General features: G+C 42.8%; 1 protein-coding gene across 3 annotated transcripts; it reads right to left on the reverse strand.

Moving 5' to 3' along the window:
* Nucleotides 1-704: 704 nt before the first annotated feature.
* slc25a14 (solute carrier family 25 member 14) lies at nt 705-15,583 on the reverse strand. Of its 3 annotated transcripts, none has more exons than XM_063202957.1 (9): nt 15,455-15,583; nt 14,720-14,821; nt 13,656-13,794; nt 10,567-10,661; nt 5,327-5,412; nt 4,507-4,602; nt 4,106-4,230; nt 3,392-3,605; nt 705-2,374 (listed from the first exon to the last, which is right to left on the reverse strand). In XM_063202957.1, exons 2-9 carry the CDS (start codon nt 14,781-14,783, stop codon nt 2,333-2,335), a joined length of 861 nt encoding a protein of 286 aa, XP_063059027.1. In that variant the 5' UTR covers nt 14,784-14,821; nt 15,455-15,583; the 3' UTR covers nt 705-2,332. The 3 variants fall into 3 exon arrangements, with proteins under 3 accessions (XP_063059027.1, XP_063059026.1, XP_063059025.1); XM_063202956.1 differs by having other exon boundaries at nt 14,720-14,824; XM_063202955.1 differs by lacking the exon at nt 15,455-15,583 and having other exon boundaries at nt 14,720-14,949.
* Nucleotides 15,584-20,496: the final 4,913 nt, after the last annotated feature.

Genomic DNA, 20,496 nt, shown 5'->3' on the forward strand with positions numbered 1-20,496 from the left:
GTGACACTCACACTTCCATGATCTTAAATCTCATTGTAGTACACACAATTACAATTAACCTGGAGGGTGGTACAGCAGAAAGCAGGTTTGGGCGCCTACTTAGGCATGTTAACAAGGAGCCAGCGGAGCGGGACAACCTTTACTGTAGTAGCCGAGCCCTGTGGCTTTGTTGTGATCGGGAACTCTTCTGCTGGGGAGGTGCACAGGCTCATTTTAATCACTAAGGGCCGTAAGGACAAGAATTAACTACTGCAAGAGTGAACGAGTGTTTTGTCTCGTATATGTAACAGCCTCCTGATTTGAGTAAGGAAGGAGGTGATGGTAGGTAAATATGGACGATTAAAGGGCAAACGCTTCATAGGGGGGCCAGGAGGACTACGATAGATGCACTTAAGGACTATGAAGGTGACACACTGACTTAAGTGGAAGACTATAGGCCTACTTTGTGTTGTGATAGAGAGGGGGAGGTGAGGAGAGGGCAGGCGGGCGTATGGACGGACACACAAGTGAGCCACACCAGAGAACTCTTGACTGCTACAGATCACAAGATTGCAATCGGCAATCTCAGGTTTTAACCCAAACTACTTCTGAGTAACCAAGAACATTTACAGCACTTCCGGGATTACTTTTATAAAAGGTCTCAGCACTCTGTATTGCTGACTTGTCCAACGCAAGACCATTGACCATTGCCGCTTCAATGCAAATCAGAGAGCAAGCATGAGTTTACTAGAATTGAGAACCAATACAGCAAGCTAAAATCAAGCACACCAAAGTCTGCACGGAAAAGCAGTGCGGTTAAGCCTTACTAGTGTGACAGCCACTAGCAAGAGCTTTTATACAAAGCAAAGGTGATCCAAAACTGACTATTATTTTCTTTGCGTTCACCAGACATCATTAGCTATGCCAATGTAGCTCCAGCAATATAAGAGTAAGAGATTAAAAAAAAAAAAACCTATTGGGCTAAAGAAACAAATATACATAAATATCTTCAAGTTTGAAATGCCTCACGTAACCCATGCACAAACAAAAACTGCAAACCTCACTCAGTACCTTTCAAGAGCGCCAACAGGAACTTTACAAGTCAAGGCTGCAGGCTCTTGAATGGTTTCAGATTTTGACGGGATTACACTTCATTATACTGACATTATTGGGCAACATTTGCCCAAGAAAAAGAAAAAGAAAGAAAAAGAAAGTTTCACAGCCCACACGTCGCAAAAATGTACTCTGGAAGCAGGGGAACTAGATGGAAACACTGACCTTTTCCAACTCAAACAAAAAGGTGAACTACTACAGTACCACTGAGATCTGCATGATCGTAATAGGGCAGACAGAAGCAGTTTCCAAGTGACACCTTAATACGATATACAGAGTAGATGTTGCCTATTATTTCAGATTTTTCACTAAAGCATCTGGAAAGCCTGGAAATAAATAGGCTGTGGGATTTTTAAGAAAGAATATGTTTAAAAAAAAAAAAAAAAGAAAGAAAAAAAAAAGAGGGGGGGCTGACCATAGTGTCCCAGCACTCCAGTGTGTTTATGTAGTAGACCATGGGTGGGGAGCCTATGTCTCGAGGGCCATCTTATCTGGCACCCAACATAATTTTATTTTCAATTATTATTTTCAATTCAGTTATACCTTAAGGGGACCTAGTGAAGGTGGGGTCTGTTGTAAAGGTGGCCGCCTTCAATACAAGCCTAAAGTGTGGGGGAAAATCCTGGTTTGTGTTCATTGTCCAGCCCTTGGAGGACTTGGAAAATTTGAAGTGGCCCCTCGAATGAAAAAGGTTTCCCAACCCTGTAGTAGACCGTTTTCCCTCCGTAACAACAGCAACAGCTGTGTGTGTTTGTGACGTCACGTGACCATGGCCACCCATCTACACACATATATTTTCAAGACAGCTGCCAGCACTCCCCAAGTAGGAACGCCAACTACCTTGCACAATACTGCTCAATTAGCAAACAAAACAAAATGAAACATCCCAGTGTGGCATCAGTTTTAGCAGTTTTCCACCTACTATGCTTCCTATTTGGTCGGAAAGGACCAACACTTTTAATTCAGCTGCCGGGGGAGAACGGATTTGATGGGAGGATAGTCTGAGGATGGAGTCCGAAGAATGAGAAGTGTAAAATGGTGCAATAATAAATTAAAAACAAATAAATAAAATCAAAACAAATTAAATACATAATAAAAACACAAACGAAAAAAAAAGACGCTTTGCAGGAAAACATTCAAAGCAAATTTCATGAATATGCACCATGCATACACGCACGCAAATGGTGAGGGAGTGATTGTGAATGCAGGAGAAGGTTCCCGATCCCAGTCCGATCGCCCGCTATAAGGGAAGCTTCTTCAGCTGTTCAAACGTGATGAAAAACTGAGGAGAGGTCAAGGAAGAACAACTCATCCGTTGAGCTTTTTTGATCACCTCACTCTACGACATTACATTGAAGTACAATCTAGAGTTAAGCTCTACTATCAAACATCCACTTGCATGCATCAACATCACTTGCATGCATCTCTGCACCATCAACAAGTACCAACTTTACAGGAAGTTGTGAAAATCCCCCAATTTCCTGATATGTAGACTGTGAATATCTAGATACACTGAGCTTGCAGTTCAAGGTTGTCAGGTTGTTATAATTCACGCAGCTGTGAATTTCACTTTCCATTTGCTGACCTCTAGTGGTAAGTTTATGTATTGCAAACAAGTCAAGAACTTCTGTTATGAGGCTGAAATGTGCATTACCTTAAACACTCCAGGGTTTAAAAAAAACTACCAGAAATTACTGTCTCGTTACTGTTACTGTGTGGCCTAGGATTGCATCCTTTACATATAGGTGTAGATGCTACAGAGTTCCACCCATCCTTGGCCAGGTCAATATACAGTGGCCAAGGCAGGTAGTGCAGGCCCAACCAAACTAGATAAACACTGCCTAGTGCCACATGAATTTCTCTAAAGCAAATACTAGTATGAAGTGAACATGACTGATGCATCAGGCTAGGCCAGCCAAACACATGCCAAAGAATCTTCTATAAGAGTAAGATACATCAAACCCATTATTTTCCTGTATCCATGTGACGTCAGGTGAACGCCCCTTTATACCTTCGGTTAGGAGACCTTTGGAGACTTTAGGTTGAGAATAAACGGAGTTCACTTAGCGCAGTAGATGGCGGTAGCGCACATCTTGTGCAAACTGCCATCTAACACCACATAAAGAGAAAACGCCTCCTTAGGAGACCGAATCTGAGCACACTCCTTTGCACTGGGTGGATGGAGTTTGAATGATCTTTCCCAAATAGAAGATTCTTTGCCTTCTTTGCTTTGAAGATTCTTTTGTGTCTTTGCTGTACTGTGTGTGTGTGTGTGCGTGTGTGCGTGTGAAAAGGATACAATGATGTTCCAGGGCCCCAGGCGGAGCCAGTTGGGCCAGAAGCCCTTGTAGAGGGCGAAGAAGCCCTCGCCCTTCCACGTCTGCATGAGGCCGTCCAGCGTGCCCTTGTAGAGCGGGCTGCCCGACAGCACGCGCTGGTTCATCATGCGCGTCCGCACCACGTCCACCGGGTTGGACGCCAGCGCTCCCGCCAGGCCACACGTAAAACTGGAACTGTGGGGGTGGGGGAAAGAAAGGGAAGAGATGTTAGCGTCTGTGGCGCAAGACTGAAATCTCTGAAGTTCGCAAGCTTCACATTCTCTTGAGCCAGTGAAAAGATAGGGGAAAACAGAGACTGACTGAGTGACTGAATGGCAGACGTAAAAAAGTCAATCCCAAGTTTAAAAAATAATAACTGCCAAAAATTTGAACACATTCGCAATCAGCCGTTCATAAAATCTTCAGAGAGGTGGATTAGCTATCCTGGGGTGCATTTCTGGAAAGCGTAATTGCTAACTATGTTAGCTACTTTGTTGATTGCAATGCAATTTCCCATGGGCAACTACCAAAGTTGCTAACTGCTAACAACTACTCTTTCCAGAAATGCACCCCAGTTAAGGTGTACTCTACTCAAGAGCTCTCGCAGAAAGCTGGGAAACCGCCATCTTGAAATTTCTAGATAAGCCAGTAGTTTTGACCAAAGCAAAGATTCAGCCTGCTTCTCAGTTACTTACACGAAATGTGTTAGGATGGTGTCACCCATTATTCCTGAACCAATGAGGTGCTTCTTGGTGATGTCATAGACGGGTAGCTCCACCCCTACCACAATGGCGGCCCTCTGTGCTGTAGGAATCACACCCTACACATGGACAAATCATCAGCCATCAGTACCAAGACTGCACAGGTTCAAATAAACAGGGGACAGAAAATGCAGTAATTGTAAAGTGTGAGTAAATGGCAAATGTCTCCAACTTCAACTCCAACAAATGTTTGTTTGTTTTTTGGAACTCCTCAAATATAAACACATTGTACAGGTAAGGACGTAGCTAAATTACACATTAATTACACAGGTGTAATTGGGGTTGATTGGAATGGTCAGAGAACAGTTCGACCACCAATCAGAGCGGCTCCTTACCCTGTAGAGGCCGCGGGTGCCCTCGGTCTGGTAGATGTTCATGAAGTTGGCCAACATGCTGCCCTGCAGTAGGCTGCCCTGCGCCTGCATGCGGATCTAAGGAGAGGTCAGAGGTCACGCACATGCTCAAAATGAAGGCAGCGAAGGACAGCACTCTTCAGATTTTTCGGGCAGTTACATTACATTACACTTCACTGAGACTTTCATCCAAAGCGTCTTACAGTTATTACAGGGTTTAGGTTACAATCCTTGGAGCAATGTGGGGTTAGGTAGCACTTCAGCCTTGCCTGCCCCAAGGATAAAGAAGGGAAAGGAAATCTTAGGTCCACTGGATTTTCGGCTATTTTGTGCATGTCCAGCACAATGACACAACGTGTACTGTATCACTTACGTCATTTAGTATGGATGAGGACAAGCAGAGACCACATCATTTGCTTAATTTGCATTAAGATAAGTGATGATCTTTTTTTCCCTCACAAATAATCTTGCATTGGTAGAAATCCACATCTACATTTTGTGAATGATGATGCCCTGTTATTACTTCAAGAACATGGACAGAAACCTTCCCATGTCAAAACGTTGACTTTTTCAAGTAAGAATGTTATGCTGTTAAGCTGTTAAGTGAAGTAGTGAATAGTCACCACTCATCTGTTTTGAAGGTGAAGGATTCAGTAGAATTCTCTGAACAAAAAAGGAGACAATCCACACACTTCAAGTCTTTTTTTGTGCAAAGCTGTACTGAAAGTCCAGTAAAGCTTTGCACAAAAAAGTCTTGAAGTGTGCGGATTGTCTCCTTTTTTGTTCATAAGATTCCCCTTACCTTGAGTACGTCCGTGGGGTTGGCCAGAGACGAGGACAGCACTCCAGACACCACTCCGCAGAACACGTTGATCACCATGGTCTCATCTGCAAACAGAACCACAGCAGGCCATTAGAACCCAAACCACAAGTTCTAGATCACTCAGGAGAGAGAACTACATGGAGACAAAGGAAACACCAAGAACAGACTACATTACTGATTTCAGAAAATCTATGGAACTAAGTTCATGTCCGTACACTATACATGCACTATTTTAATATGCCATTTTGTTTACATTATATTTATAGGAGAAGAAATACTACATTGAAGAAGACGTATTATAACCTCATCCAAGCAAGAAGTAAGCTCCATGTTTCCTTTTCTGTAAAGTTGTCTCTACAGAACTTTAGAGAACATGGGCTACTTAAATTGGACCCTGAAATGAAATGTCTCCAACTCATTTGTCTAAAAATAGTGAAATTCAAGACATTTTTCTCAACAACTGCTACAAGAGGGTTACAAAAGGATTGTTTTGGGAAAGACAAGATAACATAACGTTAGTTCTGTGGTTAATAAACCTAAAAGTTGAAAGACGAATTCCAGACAAAGAAAGGGGGAAAAAAAAACAAACAAAAAAAACAAAAGAAAGAAAATAAAAGAAGGTGTACAAGAAAAGGGGGGAATCGGGTTTCGGAACAATATTTACAGTGATTCCTTGAGCAATGTGTGACCATAAGAGTAAGACACGTCGGTCCCCAGCCCCCGTACGCTTTTGGGTTGGATTGGAGGCAGAGAGGAGAGGAGGCTGGCTCTCCCGCCCTGCCCCGCCCAGCCCAGCCATCCCGCCCGACATCAGGCCAAAGCACAGCCTGTATCAAAAATAAGCAACGCAAACACACAGTGGCAGACACCCAGCAAGGCATGCATATTGGAGAAAAAAACTCAATAATGATGAATAAATAAAAAATAAATGATTAAAAGAAGATTTGGGTTGTCAGACAATGACATCAATGACAATGACACATTCCCACGCCCACACACCGCCTCTTTGTCAATCACTCGAAAAAAAAAAATCGATCAATATTTATCTACCAGTGACATCCTCCATGCACACACACACCCACCCACATCCCCACACACACACACACACACACACACACACACACACACACACACACACACACACACACACACACACACACACACACACACACACACACACACACACACACACACACACACACACACACACACACACACACACACACACACACACACACACACACACACACACACACACACTCTGTTGGCTAACGACTCTTGGCTAACCACTCACACAGTTTGTGTCATTTTCTTTGGATTAAATGCAAAGTACAATTTGGAAAGAGATCAAGCAAAACAGCACTCAGTCATAGTGGCACCAAGTTTCAAAAGAAAGACCCACGCACACGTACACGCACACACACACCTTTGACGTCTGAGTTGCCACAGGCTGACTTATTGTTTGAACATTGCATTAGTTACAGTGGACAGCACAGACAGCAGACATCCACAGGTCTATGGGGAAACGTACTCTGACATCATAAGGAGACTACCTGCGCACACACAGTCGAGAGAAGCCCATAAACAGGGTTTTTTGATTTAGGACACATGACCAATGATGGCCAGCATTAGTGTGCTAGATTAACATGGCGCAGCTAATGAGTACACGACTGACAGCATAGAACGATTACAAACCCTTTGTAATGGCTGTAAAATGCTGGCCCCTGACCATGGATGAATTCCAATATGCGGACTCCCTCCGCGGTCTGTGCTTGTGGCCTCGCGTTTCGCTGATGCCCCGCCCCCGTGGAGAAAACAATTAAGTTTCTCCACAATTTTTGGGGGACTATTCTTCATTCACCATGCCGTTTGCAAATGAGAAAATTACATTAGAATTGACCTTTTGCGAGATATTGACACACAATTCTGTCGTTGTTGACATCATCACGAGGCCACGAGGAGTCAAGTGAGCAAGGGAGGACGGGAGTCCGCATATTGGAATGCACTCCATGAAAGCCCCTCCCAGTTGCTGTGGACACAGTAGTACATCATCTAAACAGTTGCTGTTTCATGGACAACCACATCAGGTGAGGGTCTCAGCAAAGACTGTGAGAGGGATACGATTTGGAAAATGTGGTTATTTTTGGTGCACGGCTCTGCAATTCCAAACACCACCTACCGCTGATCATGATGAGTGTCGTTGCTGCAGAGCACTCAAGCGGAAAAACATCAGAGAGCTGGCTATTCATATAAAGAGCATGGGAAAGGCTACAACAGGAAAATAATACAACAGAATTCAATAGAATAGAATAGAGTTAGTAGAATAGAATAGCATAGCACAGAACAGAATGGCCTTTCGCTGTCACGATTATACAGTACAATGAATGCCAACCGGAATAGTTAGGCCTAAATATTGACCTGAGGCTAACGGGTTCAACCGTGTTGCATTGTGTGACTGCTGTTTGTTGACAATGCTATGTGGGCCTGACCTACGGCATAAGGTTGCAGGTGGCATGCAGAGCACACTGTACCGAACAGGAATGCCACTAAGTGCCACACGTGGGGCAGAGCTATCCGCAGACAATCATGTTTGTGAACAGTGGCCTTTAAGATGTACTGTGACTCCAGTGTGATGGGAATGTTTGGGCAGTGAAAGTTCTGTAGAATTCTGAGCGCCATAAAATCATTGACAGTAAATAGAATGGACGCCAAATCAACGCTATTTGCCATTCAACGCTTTGAAGCCAGATTTGGGAACATTCCAACTTACATTCCACCTTAGCAACGCCAAACGCAGGTGCTGATTGGACAACAACAAGACTTCTAACGGTCAATCAAACCATGTTCTGATGCTCATTGGTCAATTTAACTTTTAATATCTCTCTAAAATAAAACATCACCACAAAAAATCACCACCCTGGTAAGTTGGAGAGCAAGGGGACCTACTAGTTGAGCGAAAAATGATCCCCCTGGAGTGGCATTTAAGGGAGATACAGGGTTTTATGTCTCTCATAGGAATGAATGGGATTTGGCCATTTTTTTGTCTTTTTGGGTCCAACCTTGGCTCCAACTTGGCTTCAACAATGAAATAGAATTTTGGCCTCCATTCTATTTACTCTCAATGCATACAATACAATATGGAATTTTAGAATCTTGCATTGTTATAGAACACATTCTTTTTATAGAATGTTCAAAACCCCACTCTTTTAAAAGGTTGCAGTGATCAGAAAAAAAGATCAAAACGATAATCTTGACCTGTCAATCGTCAGTGACCAAGCAAGCACATCACTACAAACGGTTCATTATTTATTGTCGATATCAGAATTTGTTTTGTGATTGTTTTGTGAGTCAGTGCATTATTCCCACTGTGTGTGTCCGTGTGCAATTGTCATGTGATTCTGCCCGGTCCAGCTAATGAAAAACAACTTTAATGTGAAACTCCACTGTCCAGTTTTCTAATGGTACTGAAAATCAAGATGAGTCCATATGGGGAAAAACAGTAATTGTGATTATATTTTTAACAGTTCTTCAATGTCAGGAAGACAAAAAATGCACCCCTGCATCTAAGGTGCCTTTATTCACAGGCACAAGACTGGGGGGACTACAGGAGGAGTTGCTTCCCATCTGCAAATCCATTTAGTAATGATTCACTCGTCCCCAGTCCAGTTGGACAGCCCCTGTCTCCAAAGATAGCCCTTCAGTTCAGTCCGTAATGTCATTACCACTTGGTTCAGATGGACAGTGCAGTGGGCACGCACATACATCACGACTCCGACAGAATGGACAGATGGCTGATGGATATACAAATCTAGATGAGACAGGGTTCTATTGTCTGTCAAGGTAAACGCAATTGCTATCCAACTCAAATCACATGGTCATCATCACAAACCAGCACAAATGGCTAGCTACCTAGCTACACTGGCTCCAGGACTCAGTCAAAGACTGTGTGTGCTATGTAAATCCATTTCATTTGGTCCCATACAGCTTCACCTTCCAAGCTAAACAACTTCCTGCTCCATCAGTGTTGCCAGATGTACGATGATCATCGTGTACCATAATTTTGTCCTCTGTATGATCAAAAACACACGATGTGCGTTAATTTGGCAACAGAGGCTCCAACAAGTAGCATTTTGAGATACTAGATACACAATCCCAAAGTCCAAAGCCCTTTCTTCAAAACATTACCCCTCAGTCACACCCTCAGACTGGTGCAGGCAGGAGACTGAGAGAGAAGCACCAGTTGAGTTTCAAAGACATCATCTCACCATTAAAGGAACAGTCCACCATGTTTCAATAATAAAGTGTGTTCTTCTCTGACCTGAGATGAGTTCCTCTCGACCTGCCTCGTCTTCGACGCGCCCCCAGTCAGCAAAGCGCGCGGCACAAACTCGTTAGCATTAGCTTGGCTCAGCTTTGGCGTCAGGTATATTCGGTGCCTTAAGTTAGAAGTTCCCCCCATCCCCCTCCCTCTCTCCCTTTGTGCGAGAGAACTAGGACTGAAGATATCAATGTGTCGAAGTCGAAGTGCTCCGAATGTGTTACTATGCCTTTCATTACAGTGCCATTTCTTTATCTAGGTAGGAAATAACAAGGAATGCAGAACAAACTGCTCCAGGAAAACATCTTCCACCCACACCTTCAAGCTCGTTTGCAGAGCCTCTACTGAAAGCTTGTTGTAACCAATATGGTCACTAGGGCTGCACGATATATCGAAAATGTATCGAAATAGCAATATTGTTTAAATATCGTTATCGAGATATTACATGCTGTTATCGAGTATCGATTTTTTTTCTAATATCATGCAGCCCTCATAATAACCATATCTTAGTGTGTTACTTTAGCCTTTTGGTAATGTCAAAGCAATGTTGTTATCATGTCGTTAAGCTTCGTCAGCAGTGAGTCAGTTCACCAGCAATCCCATCTGTATGCATGGGCTATTATACTGTATACCTGTGCATTGCTGCCTGGCAACACTGGACAGTGACAATGGGAAGAGCAATTCAAGTGTCTTTTGTTTCAGACATGTAAACAGTGTGGACGACGATGGAAGTCTCACCTTTGAAACATGTCAGGTAAAAGATTAAAAAAAAAACTTTTACATGTCTGAGACAAAAGAAACTTGAAGAATTGATTTAACTCTTAGACTTAATGAACGACATACATCAATGAGAAGAGCAGCCCTAGAGCATGATGTGTACTGCAGGGGAAGTACAACGTACCTTCAGGGCGGCTCACAAACAGCTTCTTTAATGTGTTGTAGGTGCCGATCTTAATAGTCCCGTAGGAAGCCTGGCGTAGGAGAGCCGGGGAAATCCTGAGGGTGGAAACAGAGGAAGAAGGTTGACATACAAACAAACACAACACAACACAACACAGCTGACTCATCAGGATATCATAAAAAGAGAGCTTCACCTTGTCAAGCTCCTTCTCACCCAAATACACATTGCTGAGATGCATCCAAAGCTGACAGTAACTTCAATCAAACTTGATTTCCACAAAAAAATCTGACATCATGACAGACAAAGTGACAATACCAAAACACTGTCAAACCTTCATAGAGGCACACTGAGTTTACTCTTTTTTTCCCGCTACTAGCACAAGCAAAAAAAGATAACCTCCAAAGTCCCAAACAGAAGAAATTAACATGATTTATGGTTGGATTTTATTGTTTATCCGACACTTTGGTCAATTGCTGTTTTTAAAGTGCTCTAAAATAAAAGGCCATAGTCCTTTCCATTGTCATTTCACCTAGACAACAACAACAGGTGCCAATGAATCATATAATGTAATCAACAAAGGAACAAAGAGGATAGATAAATAAAGAGAAAACAAAAGAAGAGAAGAAGGGGAAGAGAGTTGTCCACTTCCTTACTGACTGACCAGCACGTATTGGCCACAACACAAGGAGCCAGAGCAGGGCTTTCTGGGGATTTTAAGAGCATATTAATTTCTGCCCGAGCGTACATGTAAGAGCTTTTTTTAGTTTGCGTCCACAGAGGGGCAGTTTGCCACACGTCTTTTGCCAAAGGCTGTTGGGGGATAAACACAGCAGCCGTTACAAAGCCAAAGAGCTGCAAATGCCCGTCTTCGCAGGCGCAAAACACGCACGCACGCACGCACGCACACACACCACTAAAGCATAATAAATGCCAGTAGAAGTGCTTTGGATGAGTGTGCAAGGTCGCTTGAAGACAATGACATTCTGAGTTGAGCCGACAGGCAATCCTGCCATCTGCACCCAGAGTCTGAAGTATCAACTGGCAGCCCTGAGCAGGACTAAGTCTCCCTTACAGCACATGGAAGGGGCCCAGAAACCAATTTAGTCCCAGTTTAGTTTAACCCCCTGGGCATAAACCCAGGGATTTGATGAATCACTCTTAGACTACCTGTCCTAACGGCGAGGGCAGTGTTTCTCATAAATAAACAATTCTCACCATTAAACCAAAGAATAAACACAACGTGCCAAAAAATGACCACCATGCCTATTCTGAACAACAGGGTAGCGCAAACCAGTGCATTTATATAACTTATGGCATTGCCATTTCCTTGCCTCCTTCGCCATAACAAACCAAATGACAATGATGGCTAGTAGTTATTTATGGTGATATGAGAGTAACAACAGTGATTTTATATGCCAATTCTTGCATGTGTATGCATGTACTGCTGTGAGCCTGATTGCATCCACCCACTTTGACTACATGGCGCCGGATATACAGCCAGGAAAGAGAACGGTCTGACTTCCTTGTGGGAAAAAAACACAACACCCACAACAACACATTAAAATAAAATAAGAGCTTGTGAACAAACAAAGCCAACTGCTCGAGAGACTGCTCGCACCATTTCTTTCAGGGCACATCTCCTTTCAGCCTTTTTTCCAGAAAGTGCGGTGAAGAACTCCCAATTGTATTTACAAGGTCTTCGGGTGCGAGCATTCTCAGGTGTGATTCTTGTGTTTTCTTTTTGTGGGTTAGCATGACGGACAGTTTCGGTCTAAGCCTTCTTCAGAATCACACCCGAGAGTGCGGCTTTTCTACAAAATAGAATAGAGCGGTCCTTGATGTTAAACAGGGCCATATTCAGCATCAGAAACTAGGGTATGTAAACTTTTGAACAGGGTCATTTGGGTAGTTTGGGTTGTGATCATGCTTTTGAAAGAGTAAACACAGAAGATTGCTAATAAATGTCTTAAGCCAGTCACTAGCAATGAGTGGGAAAAAATGTTTTGTGTAATCCTTCATATTTTGTGAGAAATCGCAGAGAAAGCGTATATTCTGCTGGGGTATGTAAACATATGAGCACCACTGCACCTTTTCACACTCGTGCTTCATAGATAAATAGGATCAACAAGACAAGGTGCCGGTCCTCTCTTTCCGCACCAAAACGTCGCCAACATCACAATCCCACCCGTTGCCCATTTTTAGGTGTGTCCTAGCATCTCTATAACAGGGTTATGTCCGTTCGTCTATCTGTCTGTCATTTTTTGTCTGAAACGCATTCTCTGAATTGTAATTCCCTCCTGTTTCCACAACGCGGCAGTGCATAGACGAACGCATCTTCATCCGCCCGTTGAACATTTTTGCCACCTTGTGTCATGTGACAAGAGCAGTGACAGCGCATATAAATAAGCTTGTAATGCCCGTAAGGAAGCAGCACAGAGTTCAGGTCAGACTGGACTTTGGCATCATGGCTGAAATAAATCTACTGGCCTGGCGATGGGGACAGTGCTTCCATGACTTTATAGGTCATCCCCCACTGACACCCGAGTCACCAGGGCCAGGGGAAACCAGACGAATGCCAAAAGCATGAAGCGCAGTGGCTCGCTTATTCTGTTGGCTACACTAACATGACTTGGAACATATCAATTACTGCATGCAGTTTGACACACATCTGATACTCTGTCTGAAGCAAGTGTCAGCAACAACTTGCAGGTTTATGGCTTAAACCAAAAATGGAATGGAGAGGTTGTTGATCAACTGCATGTAGTAATTATATTCATTGTGTACATGTGCACAAAAAGTGTAAGACGTCGATGCTGTAGCTAAAAGACACATTGCCTCTTCATGTCTCTGGTATTACTATAATTAATAACAACAACAACAACAATAATAACAAAAAACTATAAGTTAATAACTCAGTAGTAATATTATTATATCGCTATTACTATGTTGAAGGTGAAAATTGTGCACATCCCTGGAAATGGTGCAGGACAAAGGCTGACTGCAGTTTTCGGAGACTCCTCACTCCAAAAACTATCGCTTTGACTATAAACATTAGCATTAACATTGCCTTCGGCCACCTCCACACTCACCCCGAGTAGAGTGCCTTGATGCCCTCCTCTCTCCCGATGCGGAGCAGGGCGTGGAACATGCCCCGGTAGCGCACCTCCATGCAGTGGGACTGGCCCTGCACCTGTAGCCGCGTTTTGGTCAGGTCGATGGGGAAGGTGCCTGGAACCGGGAAACGAAATCAAGACACAAAATTAAACCATATTTATTAAGTACCACTGCACTTTTAATGTTTATTTTTATGCATTTAAGCCTATTCTGGTCTTACTTTAACTCTTTTAAAGTCGCTTCATATTTTGTGTTATTAGACAGTGTCCTTTGTTTTTATATATATTAGCCTATGTTTTAGTCACCTGTTCGCACCAAATAAAAAATAAGAAAGTCTTAGTTGCAGTGAACTCCAGCTACTCTTTTTCATTGCCAACGTCCTACAGTAAGGCACCTGACAGCTAAATGATGCATATCATTTCCTGCTAACCTTTCCTATGTTTTACTTTTGTGTGAAGCTCGTCCAGGCTGTGATTCGCAAATGTCAAAAATATACAGTATATATTATCACAGGCATTAACATTATTTTCAGACTGGGAAATCGGCAATTCAAGGTGCAAGAAAAATACATGGAAGCACAACTGATAGCATTATGCATGAGATATGCCATATGAATAAAAAAATCCCTAGTCTTTTGAGACATTGGGGTCAATGTAGCATTGCATCTCAATTCATATGCATAATAAACAAACAGCTAGCAGTATAATTGTGAACAAAAAGCATATTTGAAAGACCCCATATACCCAAAACATACACCATCGCCTCGGGTGTTGAGTATCATCAAGCGCTAGCTGCATTGAACGGCTTGTTTGAGCAATAGACCTGAGGATAGCCGCTAGGCTTTTGATGGCGAGAGAAGCACTGTCATGATGTATAGAGTCTGATAACGTTAAAAAGCAGCATCAGCATCAGTCAAGCACCTGCGCCCAAACGGGATGTGATGGATGTGATTGGTTTTGCACGCAGATTCACACTTTGCATTACAAGCACAATGGCAAAACATGTAACCCTCCTCATCGTTGGTGATGTTACACATTACCGGTCTCGGCGACGATGGACGCCATCCCCCCGTAGATGAACGGCTTCCAGTTCAGGGCTGGCATCTCCGAGCCGGTGTCGGCTCCTTCTGCCTGATGGAGACCTGCTATCAACAGCAGCAAGCCACCAAAATACAAATAGTCAAATTCTTTTAATCGCACATGACCCAGCATCGCACTACCCGTTTTAAAGATACCCGACCACCCTGTCTGCGGCATGATTCAATTCTGCGCCGGAATGGGATGCTGACGGCTATTAAAAATTCATGCAAGCGCCATCGCACATCCACAGAACGGTAAATGGTCGGGGCAAACGTCAATCAAGACGAACAGAGCAGTGATTGGGTCCTCTACAAAGCAATGAGAACACTCTTCCGCCTGCAAAATAACCTCAAGGACTGCAATGAAATGAAATGTTCTTTTGCGATACTGCAAAGCAAAATTTCTGTGAGATACGCATTATGTCAACACGGATGTTTAACAACAGTTTTCCAGCGTAAACACGCGCTGACGCAGCCGACCTTCCAACCACATGACTTTGTCAGCAACACAACAAAATGACAACCTACGTAGCAAACGCTAGCTGGCTAACGTTAGCAATTAACTTAACTCGCTAAGTTAGATGAACTGATCTGCAGCTAGTTAGCTAGCCGCCACCGTCAAAGGAAAACATTATTTGCTGCAGTATCATGGACATTGACAAACAGTTATGTTATCAACAACACAGAGACACTTACTTGTGTCTCTGGTATGTGGTGACCTTATCTATTTCCTTTTTGTTCCCATTTTCTCGACCACATGTAGGATTCTGCAATAAAACAGCTCAAAACTTCACCGGCGAGCGGCGTTGTTGCTTGGGTTTCTGATTTGCGTAGAAACAGGAACTGGTCATATTAGGCCGGAAGTCCGACCTCTTTTTTGAGACAACAACGCCCCCTTTTGTGCACTGCTCTTTGAATGTCAAATATCACCTGTTTCTTTGTTATTATAAATGTAGCAAACTAAAAAGTAGTACAATGTTGCAGAGGGTATAAGAACCCCATACTTTAATTGGTCTATTTTTGAGACGTTCACGTAGATTAATTACTAAGTAATCTAGTCACTGTCGTGTGAATGTAGAAAAAATGTATTTAGGAAATTGGGCCTAGACAAAAGTAGGCCTTGGATTGTTCCAGTTAGGCTGTATTTTTGTAGGTGTTCACTTATAAATGATTAAGCCATGTAGGGTATGGACACCAATTTATTGAAAAAATGACTACAGATTTGTCTCTGTGTATACAATATTGGCTCAGGACAAAAAAATAAATAAATAAACGACACAGATAGGTTTCCGAAGTCTTACACAGCCTTACAGTTTTTATGGAGATAAAATAAAATCTAGACTACACAGCCTATAAAGAGGCACTGAACAACTTAGGCTACCTAAATAGTGCTGGTTAGTAAAAAGTTTATTCTTTCACAAGAATGTGCATTTTGCATTATAACATGGGCATTTTATTTTGTTTGGTTTTAGTTTTTGCTCTGCATACAATCTGCAATTCAAGCTATCCTCATATCATAATCAGTAAATACCACCATCATGTATGGCCCAATATGGCCCAAAGGATAGAAACGAGCAAGAGCAATTCAAGTCTGTCAATCAAGTAACATTTCAATCACCTGTAACAAATAACTCTAAATAGGCCTAACTATTTCCAAAATGTACTGGAATTATTGTATAAAACTAATGTTTTTGATTGTTTATTAGTATGTCTTCATTTTTGTAACATTTTAATATTTTCAAGTCCAAAAGATGTGCCACAACAAGGCCTAAATCTTAGTCACTTGGTCACATAAGTCCATATGTGCTGGTATAGAACGCTCAAAGTCTCTCAGACTTTGTGTGATGATCTGAAGAAGTGTGGAGTGTAGAGATGAGTGGAGAGGATGATGCCTAGCCAGTCAGCCTGTCCAGACGGTATAGAAGAGTGGAGAGGATGATGCCTTGCTAGTCAGCCTGTCCAGAGAGTATAGAAGAGTGGAGAGGATGATGTCTTGCTAGTCAGCCTGTCCAGAGGTTAGAGAAGAGTGGAGAGGATGATGCCTTGGCAGTTGGCGTGTCCAGAGAGTAGAGAAGAGTGGAGAGGATGATGCCTTGGCAGTTGGCGTGTTCAGAGTGGAGAGGATGATGCCTTGGCAGTTGGCGTGTTCAGAGTGTAGAGAAGAGTGGTGGAGAGGATGATGTCTTGGCAGTCGGCGTGTTCAGAGTGTAGAGAAGAGTGGAGAGGATGATGCCTTGGCAGTCGGCGTGTTCAGAGTGTGCCCTTGCTGTCCCCATAGCCCTTACAGAGTGGTCCTCAGAAGACCCATCAGCCTCTGGTACAGCTGCTGCACAGCTGTCACCAAATTCCTAAACAGACACAAAAAAAGAGAGAAACAAAAGCAGTCATTGGCTCAAAACAAAGGAAAACACAAACAGACAACAGGGTCTTAAAGGTACAGTATGCACCATTTTTCAGTGTTCATCTACTTTTTTTCCAACTACTTTTTGCTGAATATTGTACCCATCCATTTTCAATATCTAATATCGGTTTCCATTTTCCAGTTTCCATTCAACACAAGTAGATTATACAGTTGACCTGTGTACTTGTGTGACAATCCACTGACTCTGCGCTGGTTGTATCAAGTTTGTGGTGGGTCCTTGTTAGGTATTTAGTGTTTTCCAGTAACAAAACAGTCTGTCTGTGTCATTAGGTACAATGGACAACGGCTATGTCATACCACGTGTTAGTGTCCTTACACCATAAATTTACTTTTACTTTTGATAGCTCTGATTATTGGCCTTTTACTTTAAATTTGTATATATATGGTCAATCCACAGTGTCAGAGTCGTAATGTGTCACCTTGAACTGTGGCATCAAATCAGGGATGTACACGGTCCAAATTTGATTTTCGCTCACTATGACACTATAAACTCCCAACTGCTCCAGGTACTGAATTACCACGTCCAGGTTTGAAGAATAGAAGTGAAATTTGCACTCAGAGAGCCTTGAATATATATATAGTTTTAATTCAAGGCTCACTGAGTGCAACTGCCGAACATGTCATAAAGCCATGATAAAGATTTGGATATCCAAATGCTCTATCACACTCAATTTGGATATCCATATCATGGCTCTATGACACGTTCGTCAGTTGTGCTCAGCATCAGAAATAACATGCTCTATCACACTCAAACATAGAAATGCGGTTATTGTTAAAAGAACACGATAGTATATTTAAATGGTGTGTGTGTGTGTGTGTGTGTGTGTGTGTGTGTGTGTGTGTGTGTGTGTGTGTGTGTGTGTGTGTGTGTGTGTGTGTGTGTGTGTGTGTGTGTGTGTGTGTGTAGCATTGTGTCTGGTCTTTCCATATTGTCTTAGGAAAATGACTTGTTGCCCATGGCATAGCAATCCAAACACTGCTTATTTTTTAGGTAACCACTCCCACAGTCACACACACAGACACAAAGACACACACACTGACAAACACACACACACACTGACAAACGCACACATACACACACACACACACACACACACACACACACACACACACACACACACACACACACACACACACACACACACACACACTGGCAAACACACACACACACACACACACACACACACACACACACACACACACACACACACACACACACACACACACACACACACACACACACACTCACCGGGCGCCAAGCGAGACACAGTTGTTTCGGTTTGGGTGTAGACAGAAGAGAGAAGCCACACAGTACACGCAGCACAGCAACATGGAAAGTAGTCTTCTCTTTAGCGACATCTTCTCAATGTCTCGGTAGAATCCTCTGGAACCTTCCAAAAAAAAAGTTATCCTTAATCCCTTATAGGTGGAGTAGTAATGTCAGTAGCCAAATCATGCCATGCACTGGTAGACATAGGATGCCAGTCTCGAGCCAGGGTACGGGCAGTGGCCACCCCATAAACAGCCTGGGAGCTGTTTGTCACTGCCCAGCTGCCCAGCCATGGGCACATTTACTGCTGACCAAGAGCTATATTCAATAGCACTGAAAGGTCTAGTAGCGCTGAATGGCATGCATTCCCGCATTGTGCCAGTGTCTAGGTGGCTATTGTTTTTTCTCTGTCATTAAAATGGGATCTTTTTTTTTCCTGTCCACAGCTTCACCGAGGTGTCCTGTGCACTGTATCGGATCGGTTATAATAGTGGACTGTGGACCTGCACCCTATCTGTACTTGGTGTGGTGTTATGGGTTTGTCAGACACTTGATAGGATGAGAGAAGACATTTCGTTGTTCGTATTCAACTCTTGTAGCCCCCAACCAGAGGATGTCCTAGGGCCTAGGGGCACAAGACATTAAAAAGTCGCAATGAATAATCCCCGGTAGCTACAGAATGTGTGAAGGCATGGAGCCATATTCAAATATGGCTATCCAAGTCCATCTGGCCCTTCCCCCCCACCTTCTTCTCTGAGTTTGTTTGGGTTTGATAAGAGTGTGGAGGAAAGAGAGGTCAGTGGCCAACGAAAGAGGCAGAAATACCCCCAGAGTACGTGCTAGTCTGTTACTGCCTCTCCCTCTTTTATAATCTAGCAAGGTCTTAGGATGAAATAATTTAATTATGTAAAAAGACAGTTGTGATTCTTTGTTTTTTTTAACCTGGTGTTGTTTATACCTATATGGAGTAACATTTGGCTTGCATTAACCGTGAGCCTGAGCCATCCCGTGAGATAGGTCATGGATATGCGGCTGTTTCTCCTTATCATGTCAAGATGTTTTACAATGGGAAACATATATATACAGTGTATGCACACACGCACGCACGCACAAACACACACACAAACACACACAGAGGGAGAGAGAGACACACACAGACACAGATAATGTTGCGGCTGGGGGTTTTGAGAGTAACAGAGGAAGGAGAGTGGACATTGCCCATGGAATTTTCACTTAGTTATGGCCGTTTTATGCCATTTTTAAGATTTAAAGGTTTGTTTGTAACCCAAAGCACAAACTAAGTTGTCTCTTGTATAAAGGTATGCACATGTCCATTGAAAAATAATTTCAAATGCTGGAAAATGTAAAGAAGGCTACTTATTGTGCTCTTCTTTGTCGTTTAGGTCATTCTCATTAGTTTACACACCGCAACTCCTTACAGTGGCTTTTCAGGGTCACACATGATTGGCTATGTCATTACTGATGTCACTACATCATCACAGCCCCTTAAAAATTAAACACATCGAAATGAAACACACATAGTGCAACGCCGTGTTTTCAAATCTCCCAAAGTCAAGTCAAGTTGGTTTTATTGTCACTTTCTTTACATGCACTGGTCATACAAAGAATTTGAAATTACATTTCTTGCTTTCCCACGCAGACATAGAGTAATCTAGGTAAGGACATAGACAGTATAGACATAGACAGTACTTATACATGGACTTAAGACAGTATAGACATAGGCAGTGCTCATACAGACATTTAAAGTGCAAGACTGGACAACAGAAGACTTGTAGAGAACATACATTAAGAGGAGGTAATTGTCGTGCTTTTCCTAAAAGTCCTTTATAGCGTTCTGACATAGTAATAGCATTTTGAAGAAAAATAAATATTAAAATAGGTCTATCAAGTACACCAGCAGCAGTGTGTGTGTGTGTGTTCACACATCTGCTAAGGATTTCCATGGATCATGTTTCATGTCTGGCTACTAAACTGGACGTAATGTGCCATGGTGGTTAGAGAGAGTTTCTCAACCCTGGCGGGACT

This window comes from Engraulis encrasicolus, chromosome 7 (genome assembly GCF_034702125.1).
Source record: "Engraulis encrasicolus isolate BLACKSEA-1 chromosome 7, IST_EnEncr_1.0, whole genome shotgun sequence".
Taxonomy (NCBI): Eukaryota; Metazoa; Chordata; class Actinopteri; order Clupeiformes; family Engraulidae; genus Engraulis; species Engraulis encrasicolus.

What these genes read in the sequence shown, in the direction of transcription:
- slc25a14 (XM_063202955.1), bottom strand. Translation starts at nt 14,936, where the DNA reads ATGCCGCAGACAGGGTGGTCGGGTATCTTTAAAACGGGTAGTGCGATG. An exon ending in GTCCATCGTCGCCGAGACCG is followed by an intron (nt 13,795 to 14,719) that starts GTAATGTGTAAC and finishes TCCCGGTTCCAG; the next exon opens with GCACCTTCCCCATCGACCTG. An exon ending in ACCCCACGGACGTACTCAAG is followed by an intron (nt 4,603 to 5,326) that starts GTAAGGGGAATC and finishes ACCTCTCCTTAG; the next exon opens with ATCCGCATGCAGGCGCAGGG.